We start from the raw sequence: 25,893 nt of genomic DNA, 5'->3' as shown, positions 1-25,893 counted from the left end.
GTTAATGTGCCATTTTATTGAGAGACTGCTACTGTGTGGTGTTATCTCGGTGTGGTCTGGGACTGTTTTGTTGTTTTTTGCTGCCTTGCCCAAGCTTGATAAATCGGACTCCCGTAATTAATAAATTCTTTTTTTATATTTAGTGACTTGCTAACCATTTTCTTTATTTTTCACTCCTATCATTTCATTTGTATTTTTTGCTGTTGTACCTTGCTGACCTCCCCATTCTGGACCATCTGTGAAAATGAGCTTCATAGCTCATCGAATTCCTCCAGTCTAAATAAAGATTCTCATGTATGTATGTTGAACTGCTTTCGCACCATATTCTTGGTTCTTTCGGTAAAGTCACGTAGAAGGGAAATAATAAAAATAAAACACTAAAATTCTCACGACGTTTCGCACCGTACATAGCCAACCGCGCTAGTCAGAGGTGCGGGGGAAGTACAAGAAACTGAACACAAAAAGCACTTCTAAAGAAATTAGTTTTCAGTCTAGATGTAAAAGTGCGTAGCTCCAGTGGCTTCCTAATATCGGAAAGGAAGAGCGTTCCAGATGGCCGCAGAAGCGCATCTGAAAGTGCACAGTGAAAAATCGAGCCAAAAGTTTGATGGTTAGCCAAACGGTCCCTTTGAGTGTTCCCCGCTGCAACGACACTGAGAACAAGGAACACAAATCGTACGTAAGCATACACAGTCCTGCGGATGGCAATTTTCCTCAGCTAAATGCCGATGTCGAGGTCTTCCAGCCACGGGAGCTCTTCAGGAGAGAGTTAATGTAGTTTTGCTTTTCTTCCGTTGGTGGAGCGCAGACTACAGCGGTTTACTTTGTGGAGACTTGAGGCAGCCAGGCGTGGTGCTGGCCGCATCGCCGCCTTGTTGCGCCTTGCCGTCCTTCGTAGGTGTGCCAACAGCGCTTGCTCCAGTGGCACGCGTCGGCTAGACGGGGTCAATCGTTGCCCGTCTCTGTGCCAACCTCTCGCGTGCCATTGGAGGCCGGGCGACCTGTGCCAGGCTGCCTGGTCCGAGGATGGCGTGGTCTACGACGCCACAATCAAGTCGGTGGAAGCCAGCGCCGGCACGTGCGTCGTGGTCTTCACGGGCTACGGCAACGAGGATGAGCTGAAGCTCTCCGATCTTCTGCCGCCAGCGGCGGAGTCTGCCGCCGGCGCCGGCGGGGAGAGCGACGCGGCCGCGAGCTGCGACGCCGACCCGGCGTCCCGGGCTGGCAAGGTGAGCCGGGGCGGCGGGGCTGTGATGGATTCGGATGAATCGATTCGTTGAGAGTTGAGCTGCCTTTCCTGCTCAAAACATGCAATGGGGCAAATGTTCATTTGCTCTGAGCCAGTGGTGCAAAAACCCGACCCCCCCCCCCCTCTCCCCCAAGGCTTAAACTTGTAACTTTTCAAGACCAGTCCTGGGACCACATTGACCATCTTGCACAAACCAAAATGGCGATGTATGGTCAAACAACTCCCCCCCATGACCCAATATGGCATGGTGAGACCTTCATCTGTCAAAAGGGTTTCATAAAGGGCTGTAAATTATAGCATAAATCATTCATTGCGGTGGAAAGGAAGTTTTTGATGCATTTGTGAAGAAAAGCAGCCTAACCCCTAAACGTTGGCAGCTACGTGGCTCTCGCCAGGACGTGGACCCAGCCCGATGTTTTATTCGGCCGTGTTACCGAGGGTGGAGGTGAGGAGGTGCCCTTCTGTTGGAGCGTAACAATACGAGTAGGTTGATTGGCAAGACGAAGATTTTTTTCCGCGTGGGGAATTAAAGCTGTGGAGCGTCGTTGAACCAAATGCGTTGCATTTGAAGAGAAGTAAAAACATAAAGAAAACCCGTTTCTTGAAGGCAATTTTGATCGATTTTTAAGTCAGATGACAAACTCGTCTGCCACATGGTTTAGAATTCTAGAAGATCTTTGTCTTTTATGTGTGCCAATGGAAGTACAGTGGTGGTGCGGTTGAGTGCACTACGCCCCGAACCCGGCGAATTGAGTTCGACCAATAACAGTGGCTAATATTTAATCTTTTCCTGTGCCTCCCCTAGGTTGTCTCAGCCTTAAATAGTCACCTGGTGCTGTGTAAATATCCACATTTGAGGAAACAAGGGCAGCCAAGCATTGTGCTGGCCAACCATCTCCATCGCGTGCTGTACCGGCATTAATAGATGCTCTCAAACAGCATTTGCCCCAACAGTCTGTTAAAGGCTATGCGGGGGATCTCTGTCATTGTGGAAGTACATGCTGTGCCAACAATGCAGTGCGTCGTTTCAAGGCCCATATGTAATGTTATGTAAATACAGATATTACCTCTTTAGAACGAACCACTAGCGAACCTGGAATGAAAACTTAAACTGGACCTTGAGGAAACACGTGACAGCGTCAATGTGTCGCTGTGTATATCTAATGGTTTATTTGAACAGGCATCCTAAACAAATACTAAATTAAAACATGACGTACAGGCAGGTACATGTGTACATTATTCATAGAATACAAAAGAAAAACCCATCAATGATTGGATGTTTGGCAGCGAGCATGATCGTTATATATGTAGGGTGGCTAAGGTAACCCGGACGCTGTGTGGAAGTATGCGAATCGACACGAGAATTAACACCACTGCAGCTATGCTCGTAATAAACGGGCTGTCGTTATGAGCACGGTCCGTTATACGAGGTCAAGCCGTAGTCATTTAAGGAATGCAGAATCGCGCGAAAGCGTCTCTCCGATGTGCGTTCCCGTGTGTGCGCCGACGCCGCAGGAGAGTGCCCCCTCCGCCGACGACTACGAGATGCCATGCAGACCCAAGGGTGGGCACGGAGAACGGAAGAAGGGTCACAAGCAGAAGCAGAGCGTCCCACCGTGGGCCTACCCGTCGCCACCCTTGTCCCATCCTCCCCCCTTCCCTGGCTTTCCACCTTACGTGAGCACATTCGCCTGGTGGGACACTTGAGCGTTGCCGTGTGTGTCATACGAATGAGCGACTGTTGTTAGGCGAGGAATTAAAAGCGATTGTTACATGCCGACTAGAGCGGTTAATCGATCGGCAGGTCGCACATCTTGGGGGAAAGCGTGTGAAAGAGTAGGCCAAATACCCCCTAAAGCAGCTCTCAGTGTTACCACATGATACATTACTCACAATACCCCCACAGTGTTACCACGTGATACATTACTCACAATACCACCACAGTGTTACCACGTGACTAGACTCAAGGTAACGAAAACAAATCGGATTAATTTATTTTCACGTAACTTTATTTTGAGTTGTATTCCCCATACAGTATATTTTTTACAGTGTTACAGGCAAATGTACAATTATTGTTATTTTTATGCCTAACAATGCTTCCCTTTTTTGTTTAACCATAACACATTTTATAACACTTACAGGTATGTGCATTTAAATACAGTAAATTATCTCGTCCCGACTTAAGAACCATTCTACTTATGAAGGGTCTTCAGGAACAGAACCCATTAGTAAGTCAGCCACTTGTGTGTGTGTCCATGTGTGTGTCCATGTGTGTGTGAGCGATAGTGTAGCTGTTAGCGCGCTGCGCTATGATCCTGGCGACCCGGGTTCAATTCCCGCTCGCGGCCAACAGTGACGATTATCTGAACCGGTCCCGGGCCTCCCCTAGGTCGACTCAGCCTCAAATGAGTACCTGGTGCGGTGTAAACATCGCCACTGGGGAGGCAAAGGCAGTCGGGCGTGGTGCTGGCTACCCACCCACTCATGTACCGTTCCGGCCTTATTAGGTGCTCGCTAACAGCACTTGCCCCTACAGTCTTTGTGTGAGGAGCGGTCGTGTAGGTTATACGTCCTTGCTAACAGCCCTTGTCCAAACAGTCTGTGAAGGCTATGCGGGAGTTCTTTGTCTTTTGCCTTTGTGTGTGATGTTTTAATTCGGGCTTTTTAACTTTTAAAATGAAAGAGTTGAATGAAAGAGGTTTCTGAGCCATAAAAATTAAAGTTTATTCGTCTTGGCAATGGCATTAGTGGCGGCGGTGTTGGCGTCGTGGTGATGGCGTTGTTGGTGTTGGCGTTCGCGGCGTTGGGAGTGTCCGTGACATTGGTGGAGGTGCTGACGTTGACGGCTGCGGCGCGAATCAGCTTCTCGTTCTCGTGACGCAGCCGTTGATTCTCCTCTACGAGCCGGCTCTCCTCATGCAGCATCTGTGGATGCAGCACCATCGCCCTCTCCTGAAGCAGCATCTCTCGACGCAACGCCTCATTGTCCTTACGCGTCGCCGCCTCCCTCACCCTCAGGGTGGCGTTGTCGTCTTCCACCGTGCTTGTTCTTTGACGCAGCTTCACGTTGTCCTCGCACAGCATGGCGCTGTAACGCTCGGCGTCGGATAGGTTACAGCTCCAACGACGCCACAGGAATATCTGGATCACAGCCATCATCACTATCGCAATGCCCATCAGCCGTGACACAACGCATGGCAGCGGGTCTATGTAGGGCTTTGTGCACAATGGAGTCGGGGTCGGGTAGTTGGCACTGTCTCCTTTATAATCGACCAATCCGGTAATGTGAATCAAGGTCAATATGACGACCGCCTTGACTCCATGCAGGAGCAACATCTTGCCACAGAAGCCAAGTTCGAGTGTGAGCATCGCGTGTGAGCGTCACGTGTATTTATCCTGTGACGAATGTGACGTCATCGCCGGATGTGACGCGGTTAGAATCCGACACCGGCCGGGCACGTCAGCTGACCCCCCCAACCCCCCAAAAACATGGGGTCTGTGATGTCAGACCGAGGTGCGCCTTATTTATTTATTTTAACTCGCGTGGTTTTTCGTGCAGCGCCCCTAGCGGTAGCGGAGAGGATAACGGTGGGGGGTGGGGGGACGGTAGGGGGGTCGGGAGCGCTGCCGCGGTGTACGCGTTGCTGTTAATTACGTAAGGGATCGACAGCCTTGGCTTCTTCACCACCATCAACCGAGAGTGGTCTCTGGGAGTCGAGTTTCTTCTGGTAGAGGGCACAGCTCCAGATTAGTTCGAGTGTAAAATAAAAGTTGCCTACAACGAGCTGGCTAAGTGCGTGAGGGAGGATGCACGGACTGGAGAAAAATGGGAATATGCATAACTTGTGCGGGTTTCACGACGCATTGATATTTACGCGACCCAAAACAAAACCTTTATTTTTATTTAAAGCTTTCGTGACTGCAGTGATTCATATTCTTGGTTCTTTTGGTAAAGTCACGTTGAAGGGAAACAATAAAATATATATAAAACAATAAAATTATCACGACGTTTCGACTGCAACACAAGTAGTCATCATCAGGTGTGAAAACCAACGGCAAAAAACATTTTTTCAAATGTTTCTTGCCGTTTGTGTTGCAGTCAACGTCGTGAGAATTTTATTTTACATATATTTTATTATTGTTTCCCTTCAACGTGACTTTACCGAAAGAGCTAAGAATATGAATTACTGCAGTCACCAAAGCTTTAAATCAAAATTATTTTAATTAACAATTAATTTCTCCTACACAACCAAGCCAGCATCAGGACTCAAGGTAACGAAAACAAAACGAATTTCTTTTTATGTTACTTTATTTTAAGTTGTATTTACCATACAGTACATTTTTTAGAGTGTTACATGCAAATATACAATAATTCTTATTTATAAGCTTAACAGTGCTTCCCATAACACATTTTATGACACCGACGGATATGTGCATTTAAATACAGTACATTATTGCTTCCCGACTGACAAACCATGCGGCTTACGAAGGGTCATCAGGAACAGAATCCATTAGTAAGTCAGGCACGTGCGTGTGTGTGCGTCCATGTGTGTGTGAGGAGTGGTCGTGTACGTCATACGTCCTTGCTAACAGCCATTATCCAAACAGTCTTTTAAGGCTATACGGGGGTCCTTTGTCTTTTGCCTCTATGTGGGTGATGTTTTTATTCGGGCTCTTAAACGTATCAAATTGAAGCGTTTCCGAAAGAAGTTTCTGAGACATCGAAATTTAAGCTTCTTGGTCTTGTTGGTGACGTTGGCGGTGGGGGTGTCAGTGGCGGCGATGGAGGCGGTAGCGTCATCAGCGTCGGTGTTCGAGGCGGTGGGAGCGTCTGAGGCATTGGTGGACGATGTGGTGTTGGCCGTGGCAGCAAAGCAGGTATCCTCGTTAGTCGTGATAGCGGCGGTGGTGGCGTCATCGGCGTCGGCGTTCGCGGCGGTGGGAGCGTCCGCGGCATTGGCGGTGACGTTGGCCGTGGCGGCGTGGGCGGCTGCGGCACGAATCAGCTTCTCGTTCTCGTGACGCAGCCGTTGATTCTCCTTCTTTACGAGCCAGTTCTTTTCACGCAGCATCTGTGGATTCAGCACCATTGCGTTCTCCCGAAGCAGTATCTCTAGACGCAACGCCTCATTGTCTTTACGCGTCTCCGCCTCCCTGAACCTGAGGAATGCGTTGTCGTCTTCCACCGTGCTTCTTCTTTGACACAGCTTCATGTTTTCCTCGCACAGCATGGCGCTGTAACGCTCGGTGTTGGATAGGTTACAGCTCCAACGTCGCCACAGGAATATCTCGATCACAGCCATCATCACTATCGCAACGGCCATGAGCTGCTGTGACACAACGCATGGCAAGGGGTCTATGTTGGGCTGTGTGACCAATGGAGTCGGGGTCGGGTAGTTGGCACTGTCTCCTTTATAACCAACCAATCCGGTAATGTGAATCAAGGTCAACATGACAAACGCCTTGACCCCATACAGCAGCACCATCTTGACCACGCGTGTTGCCAGCGAGGAGCCAGTGGGACTTGTGAGCGTCACGTGCGAGCGTCACGTGTATTTAGCCTGTGACGATTGCGAAGTCATCGCCGGATGTGACGCGCAGGATGTGACGCTTGGAAATTCGATACCTGCCAGTGACGTCAGCTGACACCGCCCCCAACAATTATGTTTGTTACGTCACAGACCGAGGTTGCGCCCTAATTAATTATAAAACATTTTTATCACGCGGCGTCTCGCGCAGCGCCTATAGCGGTAGCGGGGAGGATAATGGCGGGGGGGGAGACGGGGAGGAGGGGGCGGGGTCCATAGCGCTGCCGCGGTGTACGCGTTCCTGTCGGCCATCTTACACAGGGAAGTTTCCCGCTTTGGCCCAATCCCCGTGTCCCGTTTCTTCGTGGGGAGGGGGGAGGTGAAGTGGTGACGTGTTGATGACGCCCATCGCCGGCTTTCCCATTCACAGCGGGGGACGACGCTTCCCTTGCGTAAGATGGCCGCCGGCGGCGAGTCGCAGGTTTGCGGTGGCGGCGTTCAGGGCGCACATGGGGCGCGCGCTCCCTTCACTCGGAGGCAGCGAGAGAGGCGGCCTTCGATAAGCTCCGATAAACAACACCCAGCTAAAGCAGCGTGTCTACTTGCTGCTGCTGTTCGTTACGTAAGGGAACCGGCCGGCTTGGCTTCACGACCACCACCCCCGCCGCCAACAACAACAACCACCACCACCTTCAGTCGCGCGCTTCTCCTGCGAGGTTTCAAAGCTCCTAGGGGGCCTCTTTGCGGGCTCGCTCGCTCGCACCATCGTCCATGGCCGTGTCGCGGGGAGACGTCGTCTACCAGAAGGGGCAGGTGATGGACAAGTCGCGCCCGCTCCTCCTCTCCCATACCCCCTCCTCTTTGTGCTCCACGTGTCCACTGCTGGACGAGGGCCTCTGCACACCCCGTGGGGTTTATTAACTTGACCATACTTCACCTCGCCTGCTCAGTGCGGGTTGGTGAGAGTGGGGGGTAGCGTCAGTAGAGTCGTGGCTGTCGGATGCACTTCTTCTGTATGCTGTGCACCGCGAAGCAGAATGAACACGTTATTGACGTTATGTTGTTGACGTTATGTTGTTGACGTTATGTTGTGTTATTGACGTTATGTTGTTGACGTTATGTTGTTGACGTTATGTTGTGTTATTGACGTTATGCTATTGACGTTATGTTGTTGACGTTATGTTATTGACAGTATGTTATTGACGTTATGTTGTTGTGTTATTGACGTTATGTTACTATTTGGTTCTTTCGGTAAAGTCACGTAGAATGAGAATAAAATAATAAATTGATAAAATAAAATAACACAATAATATTCTCACGACGTTTCGGCCACAACACAAGCGGCCTTCATCAGGTGAAGGGACGAGACTGGAGGACAGCGCTGGAGTGAAAAAAGCCACGCTCAGATCACGACCTTTAAGCTGTGTCAGAAGAAACAAAGCGCCTTGACAAAGGAATTAGCATATAATTTAGCATTGAAATGGCCGAGTGATTAGCTTGTGACTGGTCACAGAAATGGCTATGTTAAAGTTAAAGCATACACATCCGCAGAGGCACCCCTTGACAAAGGAATTAGCATAGAATTTAGCATTGAAATAGCTAAGTTAAAGCATACACATCCGCAGAGGCACCCCTTGACAAAGGAATTAGCATAGAATTTAGCATTGAAATAGCTGAGTGATTAGCTTGTAACTGGTCACAGAAATAGCTATGTTAAAGTCAGAGCATACACATTCACCGAGGCACCTAGTACAAATCAAACAGGAGAATTTAGCATTGAAATAACTAGGCGAATTTAGCATTGAAATAACTGAGTGATTAGCTAGTGACTGGTCACAGAAATGGCTATGTTGAAGTCAAGGCCTACACATCTGAGCTATTCACAGTAACTGGGTATACAATACAATGTATAATGAATACTATATAGTGAACCAATAAAAAACTAAAATATAAATTACCTTAATGTTATCAATAAACTCTAAATTTTCCAATCAGCTAAGCTACCAACAATAAGTCGTTATATATCACAATGCTATATGGCGAAAAAATGGGTGGATTCTTACCCTCAACTTTAGCAACACGGATAGCTACGGGCCCCGTTCAGACGGACGAGTTCATCCAAGGTCGGAACAGAGGAGGGGGAAAGAGACAGCTGCGAGGCGCTATTATACTCCATGGTGTAAACCATACCATTAACCGTGGTGTGAGAGGTATTAAGAGTCAATGCTGGCGAAAGAGCTGCGGTCTGAAGGTCATCGTAAAATACAATTAATTAAGAACGGAAAATGGTTTAAAATATCTTTCCAATGGTTACTAAGCCAGAATCCATCTTCTCGGTTGAAATTGTCTCTGTGCTTGTATATGTGAATGGCCTCATGAACGAATCTCTCATGGTAGCCGGTTGGTTTGCAAAGAACCTCCGTCTTGGAGAAGTCAATGTCATGTGAGCCCACTGAATTATAACAGTGATCTGCCACGGCAGAGGAGTTCGTCCTACCGTGTTTCAAGTCTGCTTTATGTTCACGGATGCGGTCCGAGATATGTCGTTTGGTTTCTCCAATGTAGCTACTACCACAGAGGCACTTTAGTTTGTAAACGCCCGGGTACTGTATGTCTGGAACAGCATCTTTTACAGATGGAACTAGATCACGGATTTTATGTATTGTGTTGAATCGGACCTGGATCTTGTGTTTATTCAGGATTTTGGAGATCTTTTTAGTGACCCCTGCAATGTAGGGGAAGGTGATGGTTTTGAGTGGCTCCACAAGATAATCCTTCTTCATGACTGGAGTGATGGCTTTGCGGATTGTGTAGTCGGAGTAACCATTAGCCCTGAGAGCCTGGTGTACGTGCTTGAGTTCACTGGTAATGTGTTCCTGGTCGGAAATGCATTGGGCTCTATGGTATAGAGTCTTGATGAGGGAGTTCTTCTGGGATGGATGCGGTGGGAATCCGGTTTCAAGTAAGCATCTGTATGGGTGGCTTTCCTGTAGACAGTGACTCATTGAACCATCATGTCTCCTCTTAATTAAGAAATCCAAAAAGGGTAGTTTGCCATCTTTTTAGACCTCCATGGTAAATCTGATGGCTGGGTGTATGGAATTGATGTGGTTGCGGAATTGGTCTAGAGCAGGCTGGCCATGTGGCCAGATGACAAAGGTGTCATCCACGTACCTCTTCCATAAGGTCGGGCGTAGAGTGGCAGTCTGGATGGCGTCAGTTTCAAAATTTTCCATGAATACGTTGGCTACAACCGGAGATAGGGGGGAGCCCCTTGGGGTACCCTCAGTTTGTTTGTAGAAAGTTCCATTCCAGGTGAAGTATGTGTTGGTTAAGCAATGTCTCACCAGGGGGGGTACATCATTGTGCAGTCCTTGATGAACCAGGTCTTCAATGATAGCAATGGTGTCAGGTACCGGGACTTTGGTGAACAAGGACACCACATCAAAACTGACAAGCAGGTCGTCTGGGGACAGGGAAATGCCTTTGATTGTCGATACCAGGTGAGTAGAATTTAGTACCGCAGAGGTGGTTTTTCCAGTGAAAGGTCGCAGTATATCAACAAGAAAACGTGCCAGTTTATAGGTGGGGGAGTTGATAGTAGAGACGATGGGATGAAGGGGTGTATCTTCTTTGTGTATCTTTGGAAGGCCATATAATCTTGGTGGTCTGGCAGCAGAGGGTTTCAACGAGAACTGTTTGGTCTCATCAATTAATGCTGTTGAATCAGAGATGATTTTGTTCGTTTTGGTAACCAGGCTGTTGGTGGGATCTCTTTTTATTTTTGTATAGCTGCCATCGTTGAGTAGTTCTTGAATTTTGTTGTTATATTCTGTTTTGTCCATGATGACAGTGGCATTGCCCTTGTCGGCTGAGAGGACGACAATATCATCCCTCTTTTTTAATTGAGATAATTCAAAACGTTCGTCTTTGCTGATGTTGCTGGGTGGCAACTTAGCGTTTTTAAGGGTTGCAGCGATTTCAGATCTTGCTACGTCTGCAGCGATGGGACTCAAGCCCTTGAGTGCAACGTCGACATAGGCAATGATATCATTAACCGGTAAGTGTCTCGGTGTGACAGCAAAGTTTAGACCTTTAGCTAAAACGGATTTCAGACCATCAGAAATGGAACTGTTACTGCGATTAATTACGACTTTGTTGACGTCTATCTTTTCGGTGTGTGGGTCCAATTTTTTGCTGGAGAGGTGATTGAATTTGGAAATCAAATTGTCCCTACATTTGGTCGACATAGTGGCAGCCGAAGAGGTAGTCATATTGTCTACATGTTCCCAATCCGATGTAGACATTGTTGCTGTCAATTTTAAGTGTGATTTGTAGAGTGTCTTGTCTAACTGATCGAGTTAGGTGCGTGTAAGTCTGAATTTTTTCCGAGATAAGAGCGAAGCTAATTCTAGCTAGAATTCGTTTTGCATTGAGAGACGTTGCAACAGCAGAGGTTAGTGTAAATGCGGTTGGTATTACCTTAGAGTCGCGGCATCTCTTCAGAAAGGTGAGAGTCTTGATTAGTTGATCCTTCTTATCCCAGAGTCTGTTGAATGATCTTAAGGATGTGTGAAATCCCTCCCCGTAGAGGCGGTTAAATTTCGATTTAAAGCTTTCGTGACTGCAAGGATTCTCTTGTGGAGCCACTCAAAACCATCACCTTACCCTACATTGCAGGGGTGACTAAAAAGATCTCCAATATCCTGAATAAACACAAGATCCAGGTCCGATTCAACACAATACATAAAATCCGTGATCTAGTTCCATCTGTAAAAGATGCTGTTCCAGACATACAGTACCCGGGCGTTTACAAACTAAAGTGCCTCTGTGGTAGTAGCTACATTGGAGAAACCAAACGACATATCTCGGACCGCATCCGTGAACATAAAGCAGACTTGAAACACGGTAGGACGAACTCCTCTGCCGTGGCAGATCACTGTTATAATTCAGTGGGCTCACATGACATTGACTTCTCCAAGACGGAGGTTCTTTGCAAACCAACCGGCTACCATGAGAGATTCGTTCATGAGGCCATTCACATATACAAGTACAGAGACAATTTCAACCGAGAAGATGGATTCTGGCTTAGTAACCATTGGAAAGATGTTTTAAACCATTTCCGTTCTTAATTGTTTTTTACGATGACCTTCAGACCGCAGCTCTTTCGCCAGCATTGACTCTTAATACCTCTCACACCACGGTTAATGGTATGGTTTACAACATGGAGTATAATAGCGCCTCGCAGCTGTCTCTCTCCCCCTCCTCTGTTCCGACCTTGGATGAACTCGTCCGTCTGAACGGGGCCCGTAGCTATCCGTGTTGCTAAAGTTGAGGGTGAGAATCCACCCATTTTTTCGCCATATAGCATTGTGATATATAACGACTTATTGTTGGTAGCTTAGTTGATTGGAGAATATAGAGTTTATTGATAACATTAAGGTAATTTATATTTTAGTTTTTTATTGGTTCACTATATAGTATTCATTATACATTGTATTGTATACCCAGTTACTGTGAATAGCTCAGATGTGTAGGCCTTGACTTCAACATAGCCATTTCTGTGACCAGTCACTAGCTAATCACTCAGTTATTTCAATGCTAAATTCGCCTAGTTATTTCAATGCTAAATTCTCCTGTTTGATTTATACTAGGTGCTTCGGTGAATGTGTATGCTCTGACTTTAACATAGCTATTTCTGTGACCAGTTACAAGCTAATCACTCAGCTATTTCAATGCTAAATTCTATGCTAATTCCTTTGTCAAGGGGTGCCTCTGCGGATGTGTATGCTTTAACTTAGCTATTTCAATGATAAATTCTATGCTAATTCCTTTGTCAAGGGGTGCCTCTGCGGATGTGTATGCTTTAACTTTAACATAGCCATTTCTGTGACCAGTCACAAGCTAATCACTCGGCCATTTCAATGCTCAATTATATGCTAATTCCTTTGTCAAGGCGCTTTGTTTCTTCTGACACAGCTTAAAGGTCGTGATCTGAGCGTGCCTTTTTTCACTCCAGCGCTGTCCTACCAGACAGTCTCGTCCCTTCACCTGATGAAGGCCGCTTGTGTTGTGGCCGAAACATCGTGAGAATATTATTGTGTTATTTTATTTGATCAATTTATTATTTTATTCTCATTCTACGTGACTTTACCGAAAGAACCAAAGAAGATGAATCCTTGCAGTCACGAAAGCTTTAAATCGAAATTTGAAGTTATGTTGTTGACGTTATGTTATTGACGTTATGTTGTGTTATTGACGTTATGTAGCGTCAGTAGAGTCGTGGCTGTCGGATGCACTTCTTCTGTATGCTGTGCACCGCGAAGCAGAATGAACACGTTATTGACGTTATGCTATTGACGTTATGTTGTTGACGTTATGTTGTTGTGCTATTGACGTTATGTTGTGTTATTGACGTTATGTTATTGACGTTATGTTGTGTTATTGACGTTATGTTGTTGACGTTATGTTCGCACGGTACGCGTGTACAGCGCTGTCTGCGCGTGCACAATTGGGCTTACGTGCATTGTACAGTGACACTACAGTGTGGTGTGAATGAAGTCAACAGTGCACTACTTTGTGGCGAATCAACAGCGGTGGTCATATGCGAGTCGCCGCTCGCCGCCCTCGAAATGAGGAATTTCTACCACTGGCTCGGTATATAATTTCCTCTTGCTATCAGTTTCGATGGTGTACTTGCATTCAATTAACCTGCAAATTGCGTGTGTGTCAGCACTGTACGGAACTCGAGCCTTCACTCGCCCGCATTCACAGACCCGCTCTGGTACCAGCGTGGTGAAGTATGGTCAAAACAAGCGCCGCAATGCGCCGCGCTCTGGTACTTCAGTGGACGGACGTCACTTCTCTCGCACAGCGCTCCGGGTGTCGGGGAACGCCGTGGGTCTCGCCGCGTGCTGAGCGTGCCGCGTGCTGAGTGTGCCACGTGCGGCGTGTGCCACGTGTGGCGTGTGCCGCGTGCTGAGTGTGTGCCGCGTGCTGAGCGTGTGGCACGTGCTGAGCGTGCCGTGTGCTGAGCGTGTGGCACGTGCTGAGCGTGTGGCACGTGCTGAGCGTGTGGCACGTGCTGAGCGTGTGGCGCGTGCTGAGCGTGTGCCGCGTGCTGAGCGTGTGGCACGTGCTGAGCGTGTGGCACGTGCTGAGCGTGCCGCGTGTTGAGCGTGGCACGTGCCGCGTGTTGAGCGTAGCACGTGCTGAGCGTGCCGCGTGCGGTCGATGTTGACTCAAAAGGGTCGTGGTGGTGATGGTGGTGGTGGTTGTGTGCCCTGTGTAGAGTGACGATTCTGACATTTGGGACGGCACAGCGCTCATCAAGGCGTATGACAAAGCCGTCACGTCCTTCAAGGTGAGTGTCTCAGACTCTGGCTGTGAGCTCAACCGGTCCTGGGCCTCCCCTAGGTCGACTCAGCTACAAATGAGGACCAGGCGCAGTGTGTAAACATCGCCACTGGGGAGACAAAGGCAGCCGGGCGTGGTGCTGACCACCCACCCCCTCGTGTGCTCTTCCGGCCTTTCTAGGTGCTTGCTAACAGCACTTGCCCCAACAGTCTGTTAAGGCTATACGGGGGGGGGTCTTTGTCTTTGTATCGCTTGTCTGTGTGTACTTGTGCACTTCGTATCTCTGTGTGCGTGTACATGGTTATATTTACATCTTGAGACACAACACACCTGTTGCAAGGGATACCCGGGAAAGCCCGACAATATAATACACTTTGTCTAAACGAACTTCCTCACCAGGCGGCGGAGAATGTGCACAGTGATGCATGCGCAGGTTGGAAGCATGTCAGCCACAAACATGAATGGGGAAAATGGGCACACAGTGGTTTGACAGCATTGTTGCTAACTCAATAAGGCTGCATTATGCCTAGACTAGTTATAATAAATGGCACTCGACATTGTGCCATAGCAAAGTGACGTAGGATTTCTAAGAGCGCGCTTTTTTGAGTCGATGAGCCATTTTAAATGTCATGTGAATGCGTACATTCATACGCAGCGGGAATTGCTTCTAAATCCTCAAAATTATCCCAGAAAGTCACTCAAATTTGGTCGCTTGGTAAACCCCCAAAAATGCCTCTAAATCGAGCAACAAAATTGCTGAGTTGGCAACACTCTACGAGCCGTTCCAAAGTAGTACGTGTATGTACAGAAGCAGGTCTAGACACCCGGTCCTACACGTCTTAGAGCAGGGGTGGGTTACCTACAGGCCGTGACTTCGTCAGTGTATATGGCCGTGGCCACACGAAACACAACCAACCTCAACTAACTGACCGTGTTCTTTCAGACAGCGCTCAAAAATGGCACCGCCACTTGCGAGAGCCCCAAGACCTGCGGGGAGACAAAGTCCGTGAACAAGCGGGCGAAGACACGGAGACGGCACAAGAGGAGCAGCGTGTCGCCCTCCGACAAGGTAAATATCCTGAAGCAGAAGATTACTGGTGCGCTGGATGTGGCTGTCACGTTTATTTGCAAATGTGATTTATAACTTTGACCATTACCTGCGTGATGTTAATAGTTGTCCGCTTTGTCGTGTCTGCTGTCCAACCTATATTGGTCTTTCACCAATATTCTTCACAGGCCACCGCTTCTGGTGTTTGGCATTGTAGTGCTGCAGGGAAATCTCAGGGAGAAGGTCCATGAGGTTTGCTTCTCCTGACAAGCAAATTATTTCATGAGACCTCCTTTGCCAGTATTAAATTATGATAATAGGGTTTTCCCCTTTCTGTTTTATTGCCAGAAAGGGGAAAGCCATATTATCATAATCAAATTCTTCTTTTGCGTAGAAACCCCCCATGATTTCGTGAGAGAGTTGCTTCTGCCGAAATCCACTCAGTCTGTTTAGGCTCCACCGTGTGAGCCATTTGGAGCTGTAGCCAGATGCGAGCTCAGTGTTAATGTGCCATTTTATTGAGAGACTGCTACTGTGTGGTGTCATCTCGGTGTGGTCTGGGACTGTTTTGTTGTTTTTTGCTGCCTTGCCCAAGCTTGATAAATCGGACTCCCGTAATTAATAAATTTCTTTGTTTATATTTAGTGACTTGCTAACCATTTTCTTTATTTTTCACTCCTATCATTTCATTTGTATTTTTTGCTGTTGTACCTTGCTGACCTCCCCATTCTGGACCATCTGTGAAAATGAGCTTCATAGCTCATCGAATTCCTCCAGTCTAAATAAAGATTCTCATGTATGTATGTTGAACTGCTTTCGCACCATATTCTTGGTTCTTTCGGTAAAGTCACGTAGAAGGGAAATAATAAAATAATAAAAATAAAACACTAAAATTCTCACGACGTTTCGCACCGTACATAGCCAACCGCGCTAGTCAGAGGTGCGGGGGAAGTACAAGAAACTGAACACAAAAAGCACTTCTAAAGAAATTAGTTTTCAGTCTAGATGTAAAAGTGCGTAGCTCCAGTGGCTTCCTAATATCGGAAAGGAAGAGCGTTCCAGATGGCCGCAGAAGCGCATCTGAAAGTGCACAGTGAAAAATCGAGCCAAAAGTTTGATGGTTAGCCAAACGGTCCCTTTGTGTGTTCCCCGCTGCAACGAGACTGAGAACAAGGAACAGAAATCGTACGTAAGCATACACAGTCCTGCGGATGGCAATTTTCCTCAGCTAAATGCCGATGTCGAGGTCTTCCAGCCACGGGAGCTCTTCAGGAGAGAGTTAATGTAGTTTTGCTTTTCTTCCGTTGGTGGAGCGCAGACTACAGCGGTTTACTTTGTGGAGACTTGAGGCAGCCAGGTGTGGTGCTGGCCGCATCGCCGCCTTGTTGCGCCTTGCCGTCCTTCGTAGGTGTGCCAACAGCGCTTGCTCCAGTGGCACGCGTCGGCTAGACGGGGTCAATCGTTGCCCGTCTCTGTGCCAACCTCTCGCGTGCCATTGGAAGCCGGGCGACCTGTGCCAGGCTGCCTGGTCCGAGGACGGCGTGGTCTACGACGCCACGATCAAGTCGGTGGACGCCAGCGCCGGCACGTGTGTCGTGGTCTTCACGGGCTACGGCAACGAGGATGAGCTGAAGCTCGCCGATCTTCTGCCGCCAGCGGCGGAGTCTTCCGCCGGCGCCGGCGGGGAGAGCGACGCGGCCGCGAGCTGCGACGCCGACCCGGCGTCCCGGGCTGGCAAGGTGAGCCGGGGCGGCGGGGCTGTGATGGATTCGGATGAATCGATTCGTTGAGAGTTGAGCTGCCTTTCCTGCTCAAAACATGCAATGGGGCAAATGTTCATTTGCTCTGAGCCAGTGGTGCAAAAACCCGACCCCCCCCCCCTCCCCAAGGCTTAAACTTGTAACTTTTCAAGACCGGTCCTGGGACCACATTGACCATCTTGCACAAACCAAAATGGCAATGTATGGTCAAACAACTCCCCCCCATGACCCAATACGGCATGGTGAGACCTTCATCTGTCAAGAAGGTTTCATAAAGGGCTGTAAATTATAGCATGAATCATTCTTTGCGGTGGAAAGGAAGTTTTTGATACATTTGTGAAGAAAAGCAGCCTAACCCCTAAACGTTGGCAGCTACGTGGCTCTCGCCAGGACGTGGACCCAGCCCGATGTTTTATTCAGCCGTGTTACCGAGGGTGGAGGTGAGGAGGTGCCCTTCTGTTGGAGCGTAACAATACGAGTAGGTTGATTGGCAAGACGAAGATTTTTTTCTGCGTGGGGAATTACAGCTGTGGAGCGTCGTTGAACCAAATGCGTTGCATTTGAAGAGAAGTAAAAACATAAAGAAAACCCGTTTCTTGAGGGCAATTTTGATCGATTTTTAAGTCAAATGACAAACTCGTCTGCCACATGGTTTAGAATTCTAGAAGATCTTTGTCTTTTATGTGTGCCAATGGAAGTACAGTGGTGGTGCGGTTGAGTGCACTACGCCCCGAACCCGGCGAATTGAGTTCGACCAATAACAGTGGCTAATATTTAATCTTTTCCTGTGCCTCCCCTAGGTTGTCTCAGCCTTAAATAGTCACCTGGTGCTGTGTAAATATCCACATTTGAGGAAACAAGGGCAGCCAAGCATTGTGCTGGCCAACCATCTCCATCTCGTGCCGTGCCGGCATTAATAGATGCTCTCAAACAGCATTTGCCCCAACAGTCTGTTAAAGGCTATGCGTGGGATCTCTGTCATTGTGGAAGTACATGCTGTGCCAACAATGCAGTGCGTCGTTTCAAGGCCCATATGTAATGTTATGTCAATACAGATATTACCTCTTTAGAACGAACCGCTAGCGAACCTGGAATGAAAACTTAAACTGGACCTTGAGGAAACACGTGACAGCGTCAATGTGTCGCTGTGTATATCTAATGGTTTATTTGAACAGGCATCCTAAACAAATACTAAATTAAAACCTGACGTACAGGCAGGTACATGTGTACATTATTCATAGAATACAAAAGAAAAACCCATCAATGATTGGATGTTTGGCAGCGAGCATGATCGTTATATATGTAGGGTGGCTAAGGTAACCCGGACGCTGTGTGGAAGTATGCGAATCGACATGAGAATTAACGCCACTGCAGCTATGCTCGTAATAAACGGGCTGTCGTCATGAGCATGGTCCGTTATACGAGGTTAAGCCGTAGTCATTTAAGGAATGCAGAATCGTGCGAAAGCGTCTCTCCGATGTGCGTTCCCGTGTGTGCGCCGACGCCGCAGGAGAGTGCCCCCTCCGCCGACGACTACGAGATGCCAGGCAGACCCAAGGGTGGGCACGGAGCACGGAAGAAGGGTCACAAGCAGAAGCAGAGCATCCCACCGTGGGCCTACCCGTCGCCACCCTTGTCCCATCCTCCCCCCTTCCCTGGCTTTCCACCTTACGTGAGCACATTCGCCTGCTGGGACACTTGAGCGTTGCCGTGTGTGTCATACGAATGAGCGAGTGTCGTTAGGCGAGGAATTAAAAGCGATTGTTACATGCCGACTAGAGCGGTTAATCGATCGGCAGGTCGCACATCGTGGGGGAAAGCGTGTGAAAGAGTAGGCCAAATACCCCCTAAAGCGGCTCTCAGTGTTACCACGTGATACATTACTCAAAATACCCCCACAGTGTTACCACGTGATACATTACTCACAATACCACCACAGTGTTACCACGTGACTAGACTCAAGGTAACGAAAACAAATCGGATTAATTTATTTTCACGTAACTTTTTTTTGAGTTGTATTCCCCATACAGTATATTTTTTACAGTGTTACAGGCAAATGTACAATTATTGTTATTTTTCTGCCAAACAATGCTTCCCTTTTTTGTTTAACCATAACACATTTTATAACACTTACAGGTATGTGCATTTAAATACAGTAAATTATCGCGTCCCGACTTACGAACCATTCGACTTATGAAGGGTCTTCAGGAACAGAACCCATTAGTAAGTCAGGCACTTGCGTGTGTGTGTGTCCATGTGTGTGTCCATGTGTGTGTGAGCGGTAGTGTAGCTGTTAGCGCGCTGCGCTATGAACCTGGCGACCCGGGTTCAATTCCCGCTCACGGCGAACAGTGACGATTATCTGAACCGGTCCCGGGCCTCCCCTAGGTCGACTCAGCCTCAAATGAGTACCTGGTGCGGTGTAAACATCACCACTGGGGAGACAAAGGCAGTCGGGCGTGGTGCTGGCCACCCACCCACTCTTGTACCATTTCGGCCTTCATAGGTGCTCGCTAACAGCACCTGCCCCTACAGTCTGTTTAGGCAAAATGGGGGATCTTTGTGTGAGGTGCGGTCGTGTAGGTTATACGTCCTTGCTAACAGCCCTTGTCCAAACAGTCTGTGAAGGCTATGCGGGGGTTCTTTGTCCTTTGCCTTTGTGATGTTTTAATTTGGGCTTTTTAACTTTTAAAATGAAATAGTTGAATGAAAGAGGTTTCTGAGCCATAAAAATTAAAGTTTATTCGTCTTGGCAATGGCATTAGTGGCGGCGGTGTTGGCGTCATGGTGATGGCGTTGTTGGTGTTGGCGTTCGCGGCATTGGGAGTGTCCGTGACATTGGTGGAGGTGCTGACGTTGACGGCTGCGGCACGAATCAGCTTCTCGTGACGCAGCCGTTGATTCTCCTTCTCTACGAGCCGGCTCTCCTCATGCAGCATCTGTGGATGCAGCACCATCGCCCTCTCCTGAAGCAGCATCTCTCGACGCAACGCCTCATTGTCCTTACGCGTCGCCGCCTCCCTCACCCTCAGGGTGGCGTTGTCGTCTTCCATCGTGCTTGTTCTTTGACGCAGCTTCACGTTGTCCTCACACAGCATGGCGCTGTAACGCTCGGCGTCGGATAGGTTACAGCTCCAACGACGCCACAGGAATATCTGGATCACAGCCATCATCACTATCGCAATGCCCATCAGCCGTGACACAACGCATGGCAGCGGGTCTATGTAGGGCTTTGTGCACAATGGAGTCGGGGTCGGGTAGTTGGCACTGTCTCCTTTATAATCGACCAATCCGGTAATGTGAATCAAGGTCAATATGACGAACGCCTTGACTCCATGCAGGAGCAACATCTTGCCACAGAAGCCAAGTTCGAGTGTGAGCATTGCGTGTGAGCGTCACGTGTATTTAGCCTGTGACGAATGTGACGTCATCGCCGGATGTGACGCAATTAGAATCCGACACCGGCCAGGCACGTCAGCTGACCCCCCCAACCCCCCAAAAACATGGGGTCTGTGATGTCACAGAGCGAGGTGCGCCTTATTTATTTATTTTAACTCGCGCGGTTTTTCGTGCAGCGCCCCTAGCGGTAGCGGGGAGGATAACGGTGGGGGGTTGAGGGACGGTAGGGGGGTCGGGAGAGCTGCCGCGGTGTACGCGTTGCTGTCGGCCATCTTACACAGGGAAAAGTTTCTCGCTTTTGCCAATCCCTGTGTCCCCTCACGGCGTGGGGGGGACGGAGAGGTGAAGGGGGGGGGGGCGTGTTGATGACGTCATCACCGGCTTTCCCGTTCACAACAACGGGCGACGCTTCCCTCACGTAAGATGGCCGCTGGTGACAATCGTTTGCGAGTTTGAAGTTGCAGGGAAGTTTTTTTCTCGTCGCATTCCAGCGCCTTTCTCTTCTCTCTGAGGCAGCAAGACACGCGGCCTTCCACTGCCAATAACCACCAATGACAACCACCTCACGTGTCTCCTTGTTGTTGTTGCAGTATTAATTACGTAAGGGATCGACAGCCTTGGCTTCTTCACCACCATCAACCGAGAGTGGTCTCTGGGAGTCGAGTTTCTTCTGGTAGAGGGCACAGCTCCAGATTAGTTCGAGTGTAAAATAAAAGTTGCCTACAACGAGCTGGCTAAGTGCGTGAGGGAGGATGCACGGACTGGAGAAAACAACTGGGAATATGCATAACTTGTGCGGGTTTCACGACGCATTGATATTTACGCGACCCAAAACAAAACCTTTATTTTTATTTAAAGCTTTCGTGACTGCAGTGATTCATATTCCTGGTTCTTTTGGTAAAGTCACGTTGAAGGGAAACAATAACATATATATATAAAACAATAAAATTCTCACGACGTTTCGACTGCAACACAAGTAGTCATTATCAGGTGTGAAAACCAACGGCAAAAAACATTTTTTCAAATGTTTCTTGCCGTTTGTGTTGCAGTCGAAACGTCGTGAGAATTTTATTTTACGTATATTTTATTATTGTTTCCCTTCAACGTGACTTTACCGAAAGAGCTAAGAATATGAATGACTGCAATCACCAAAGCTTTAAATCAAAATTATTTTAATTAACAATTAATTTCTCCTACACAACCAAGCCAGCATCAGGACTCAAGGTAACGAAAACAAAACGAATTTCTTTTTATGTTACTTTATTTTAAGTTGTATTTACCATACAGTACATTTTTTAGAGTGTTACATGCAAATATACAATAATTCTTATTTATAAGCTTAACAGTGCTTCCCTTTTTAAATTTTGATTTAAAGCTTTCGTGACTGCAGTAATTCATATTCTTAGTTTTTTCGGTAAAGTCACGTTGAAGAGAAACAACAAAATAGCAAAATATATATAAAACAATAAAAAATTCTCACGACGTTTCGACCATAACTCAAACGGTCATCATCAGGTGTGTCGGTTTTTAAATTTAAATACAGTACATTATTGCTTCCCGACTGACAAACCATGCGGCTTACGAAGGGTCATCAGGAACAGAACCCATTAGTAAGTCAGGCACGTGCGTGTGTGTGCGTCCATGTGTGTGTGAGGAGTGGTCGTTTACGTCATACGTCCTTGCTAACAGCCATTATCCAATCAGTCTGTTAGGGCTATACGGGGGTCCTTTGTCTTTTGCCTCTATGTGGGTGATGTTTTTATTCGGGCTCTTAAACGTGTCAAATTGAAGCGTTTACGAAAGAAGTTTCTGAGACATCGAAATTTAAGCTTCTTGGTCTTGTTGGTGACGTTGGCGGTGGGGGTGTCAGTGGTGGCGATGGAGGCGGTAGCGTCATCAGCGTCGGCGTTCGAGGCGGTGGGAGCGTCTGAGGCATTGGTGGACGATGTGGTGTTGGCCGTGGCAGCAAAGGAGGTCTCCTCGTTAGTCGTGATAGCGGCGGTTGTGGCGTCATCGGCGTCGGCGTTCGCGGCGGTGGGAGCGTCCGCGGCATTGGCGGTGACGTTGGCCGTGGTGGGGTGGGCGGCTGCGGCACGAATCAGCTTCTCGTTCTCGTGACGCAGCCGTTGATTCTCCTTCTTTACGAGCCAGTTCTTTTCACGCAGCATCTGTGGATTCAGCACCATTGCGTTCTCCCGAAGCAGTATCTCTAGACGCAACGCCTCATTGTCTTTACGCGTCTCCGCCTCCCTGAACCTGAGGAATGCGTTGTCGTCTTCCACCGTGCTTCTTCTTTGACACAGCTTCATGTTTTCCTCGCACAGCATGGCGCTGTAACGCTCGGTGTTGGATAGGTTACAGCTCCAACGTCGCCACAGGAATATCTCGATCACAGCCATCATCACTATCGCAACGGCCATGAGCTGCTGTGACACAACGCATGGCAAGGGGTCTATGTTGGGCTGTGTGACCAATGGAGTCGGGGTCGGGTAGTTGGCACTGTCTCCTTTATAACCAACCAATCCGGTAATGTGAATCAAGGTCAACATGACAAACGCCTTGACCCCATACAGCAGCACCATCTTGACCACGCGTGTTGCCAGTGAGGAGCCAGTTGGAGTTGTGAGCGTCACGTGCGAGCGTCACGTGTATTTAGCCTGTGACGATTGCGACGTCATCGCCGGATGTGACGCGCAGGATGTGACGCTAAGAAATTCGATACCTGCCAGTGACGTCAGGTGACACCGCCCCCAACAATTATGTTTGTTACGTCACAGACCGAGGTTGCGCCCTAATTAATTATAAGACATTTTTATCACGCGGCGTCTCGCGGCGTCTCGCGCAGCGCCTATAGCGGTAGCGGGGAGGATAATGGCGGGGGGGGGAGACGGGGAGGAGGGGGCGCGGTCCGTAGCGCTGCCGCGGTGTACGCGTTCCTGTCGGCCATCTTACACAGGGAAGAGTTTCCCGCTTTGGCCAATCCCCGTGTCCCGTTTCTTCGTGGGGGTGGGGAGTGGGGAGGTGAAGTGGTGACGTGTTGATGACGCCCATCGCCGGCTTTCCCACTCACTGCGGGGGGCGACGCTTCCCTTGCGTAAGATGGCCGCCGGCGGCGAGTCGCAGGTTTGCGGTGGCGGCGTTCAGGGCGCACATGGGGCGCGCGCTCCCTTCACTCGGAGGCAGCGAGAGAGGCGGACTTCGATAAGCTCCGATAAACAACACCCAGCTAAAGCAGCGTGTCTCCTTGCTGCTGCTGCTGTTGTGTTCGTTACGTAAGGGAACCGGCCGGCTTGGCTTCACCACCACCCCCGCCGCCAACAACAACAACCACCACCACCTTCAGTCGCGCGCTTCTCCTGCGAGGTTTCAAAGCTCCTGGGGGGCCTCTTTGCGGGCTCGCTCGCTCGCTCGCGCCATCGTCCATGGCCGTGTCGCGGGGAGACGTCGTCTACCAGAAGGGGCAGGTGATGGACAAGTCGCGCCCGCTCCTCCTCCTCTCCCATACCCCCTCCTCTGTGCTCCACGCGTCCACTGCTGGACGAGGGCCTCTGCACACCCCGTGGGGTTTATTAACTTGACCATACTTCACCTCGCCTGCTCAGTGCGGGTTGGTGAGAGTGGGGGGTAGCGTCAGTAGAGTCGTGGCTGTCGGATGCACTTCTTCTGTATGCTGTGCACCGCGAAGCAGAATGAACACGTTGTTATTGACGTTATGTTGTTGACGTTATGTTATTGACGTTATGTTGTTGTGTTATTGACGTTATGTTGTTGACGTTATGTTATTGACGTTATGTTATTGACGTTATGTTGTGTTATTGACGTTATGTTGTTGACGTTATGTTATTGACGTTATGTTGTGTTATTGACGTTATGTTGTTGACGTTATGTAGTTGTGTTATTGACGTTATGTTGTTGACGTTATGTTCGCACGGTACGCGTGTACAGCGCTGTCTGCGCGTGCACTGTTGGGCTTACGTGCATTGTACAGTGACACTACAGTGCGGTGTGAATGAAGTCAACAGTGCACTACTTTGTGGCGAATCAACAGCGGTGGTCATATGCGAGTCGCCGCTCGCCGCCCTCGAAATTAGGATTTTATACCACTGGCTCGGTATATAATTTCCTCTTGCTATCAGTTTCGACGGTGTACTTGCATTCAATTAACTAGCAAATTGCGTGTATGTCAGCACTGTACGGAACTCGAGCCTTCACTCGCCCGCATTCACAGACCCGCTCTGGTACCAGCGTGGTGAAGTATGGTCAATACAAGCGCCGCAATGCGCCGCGCCCTGGTACTGCAGTGGACGGACGTCACTTCTCTCGCACAGCGCTCCGGGTGTCGGGGAACGCCGTGGGTCTCGCCGCGTGCTGAGCGTGCCGCGTGCTGAGCGTGCCGCGTGCTGAGCGTGCCGCGTGCTGAGCGTGCCGCGTGCTGAGCGTGCCGCGTGCTGAGCGTGCCGCGTGCTGAGCGTGCCGCGTGCTGAGCGTGCCGCGTGCTGAGCGTGCCGCGTGCTGAGCGTGCCGCGTGCTGAGCGTGCCGCGTGCTGAGCGTGCCGCGTGCTGAGCGTGCCGCGTGCTGAGCGTGCCGCGTGCTGAGCGTGCCGCGTGCTGAGCGTGCCGCGTGTACCGCGTGCCGCGTGTACCGCGTGCTGAGCGTGCGCCGTGTACCGCGTGCTGAGCGTGCGCCGTGTACCGCGTGCTGAGCGTGCGCCGTGTACCGCGTGCTGAGCGTGCGCCGTGTACCGCGTGCTGAGCGTGCGCCGTGTACCGCGTGCTGAGCGTGCGCCGCGTGCTGAGCGTGTGCCGTGTGCCGCGTGCTGAGCGTGTGCCGCGTGCTGAGCGTGTGCCGCGTGCTGAGCGCGTGCCGCACGCTCAGCACGTGCCGCACGCTCAGCACGTGCCGCGTGCTGAGCGTGTGCCGCATCCTGAGCGTGTGGCACGTGCTGAGCGTGCCGCGTGCTGAGCGTGCCGCGTGCGGTCGATGTCGACTCAAAAGGGTCGTGGTGGTAGTGCTGATGGTGGTGGTTGTGTGCCCTGTGTAGAGTGACGATTCTGACATTTGGGACGACACAGCGCTCATCAAGGCGTATGACAAAGCCGTCACGTGCTTCAAGGTGAGTGTCTCAGACTCTGGCTGCGAGCTCAACCGGTCCTGGGCCTCCCCTAGGTCGACTCAGCCACAAATGAGGACCAGGCGCGGTGTGTAAACATCGCCACTGTGGAGACAAAGGCGGCCGGGCGTGGTGCTGGCCACCCACCCCCTCGTGTGCTATGCCGGCCTTCATAGGTGCTCGCTAACAGCACTTGCCCCAACAGTCTGTTAAGGCTATAAGGGGGGGGTCTTTGTCTATGTATCGCTTGTCTGTGTGTACTTGTGCACTTCGTATCTCTGTGTGCGTGTACATGGTTATATTTACACCTTGAGACACAACACACCTGTTGCAAGGGATACCCGGGAAAGCCCGACAATATAACACACTTCGTGTGTCACGTGCACCACCAGTGGTTACAAAACTAATTTCTTCACGGCTACATTTTTGTTCTCCTTCTCCC

General features: G+C 49.4%; 1 protein-coding gene across 1 annotated transcript in view; it reads left to right on the top strand.

Annotated features, from left to right (window-relative positions):
* The first annotated feature begins 7,084 nt into the window (after positions 1-7,084).
* Positions 7,085-25,893, top strand: part of LOC116953480 (uncharacterized) — a 43,611-nt gene continuing 24,802 nt past the window's right edge. Inside the window, exons 1-3 of the mRNA XM_076075031.1 lie at positions 7,085-7,590; positions 14,069-14,140; positions 15,077-15,252. Coding sequence (XP_075931146.1) covers positions 7,549-7,590; positions 14,069-14,140; positions 15,077-15,252 — 290 coding nt within the window. The 5' untranslated portion in view covers positions 7,085-7,548. The remainder of the gene's footprint in view (positions 7,591-14,068; positions 14,141-15,076; positions 15,253-25,893) is intronic.

Source organism: Petromyzon marinus, chromosome 52, assembly GCF_048934315.1.
Source record: "Petromyzon marinus isolate PM22_M1 ecotype Great Lakes invasive population chromosome 52, UKy_Petmar_22M1.pri1.0, whole genome shotgun sequence".
Classification (NCBI taxonomy): domain Eukaryota; kingdom Metazoa; phylum Chordata; class Hyperoartia; order Petromyzontiformes; family Petromyzontidae; genus Petromyzon; species Petromyzon marinus.
Note: the sequence above shows the minus strand (reverse complement) of the source record. Positions and strands in the feature narration are given on the sequence as shown.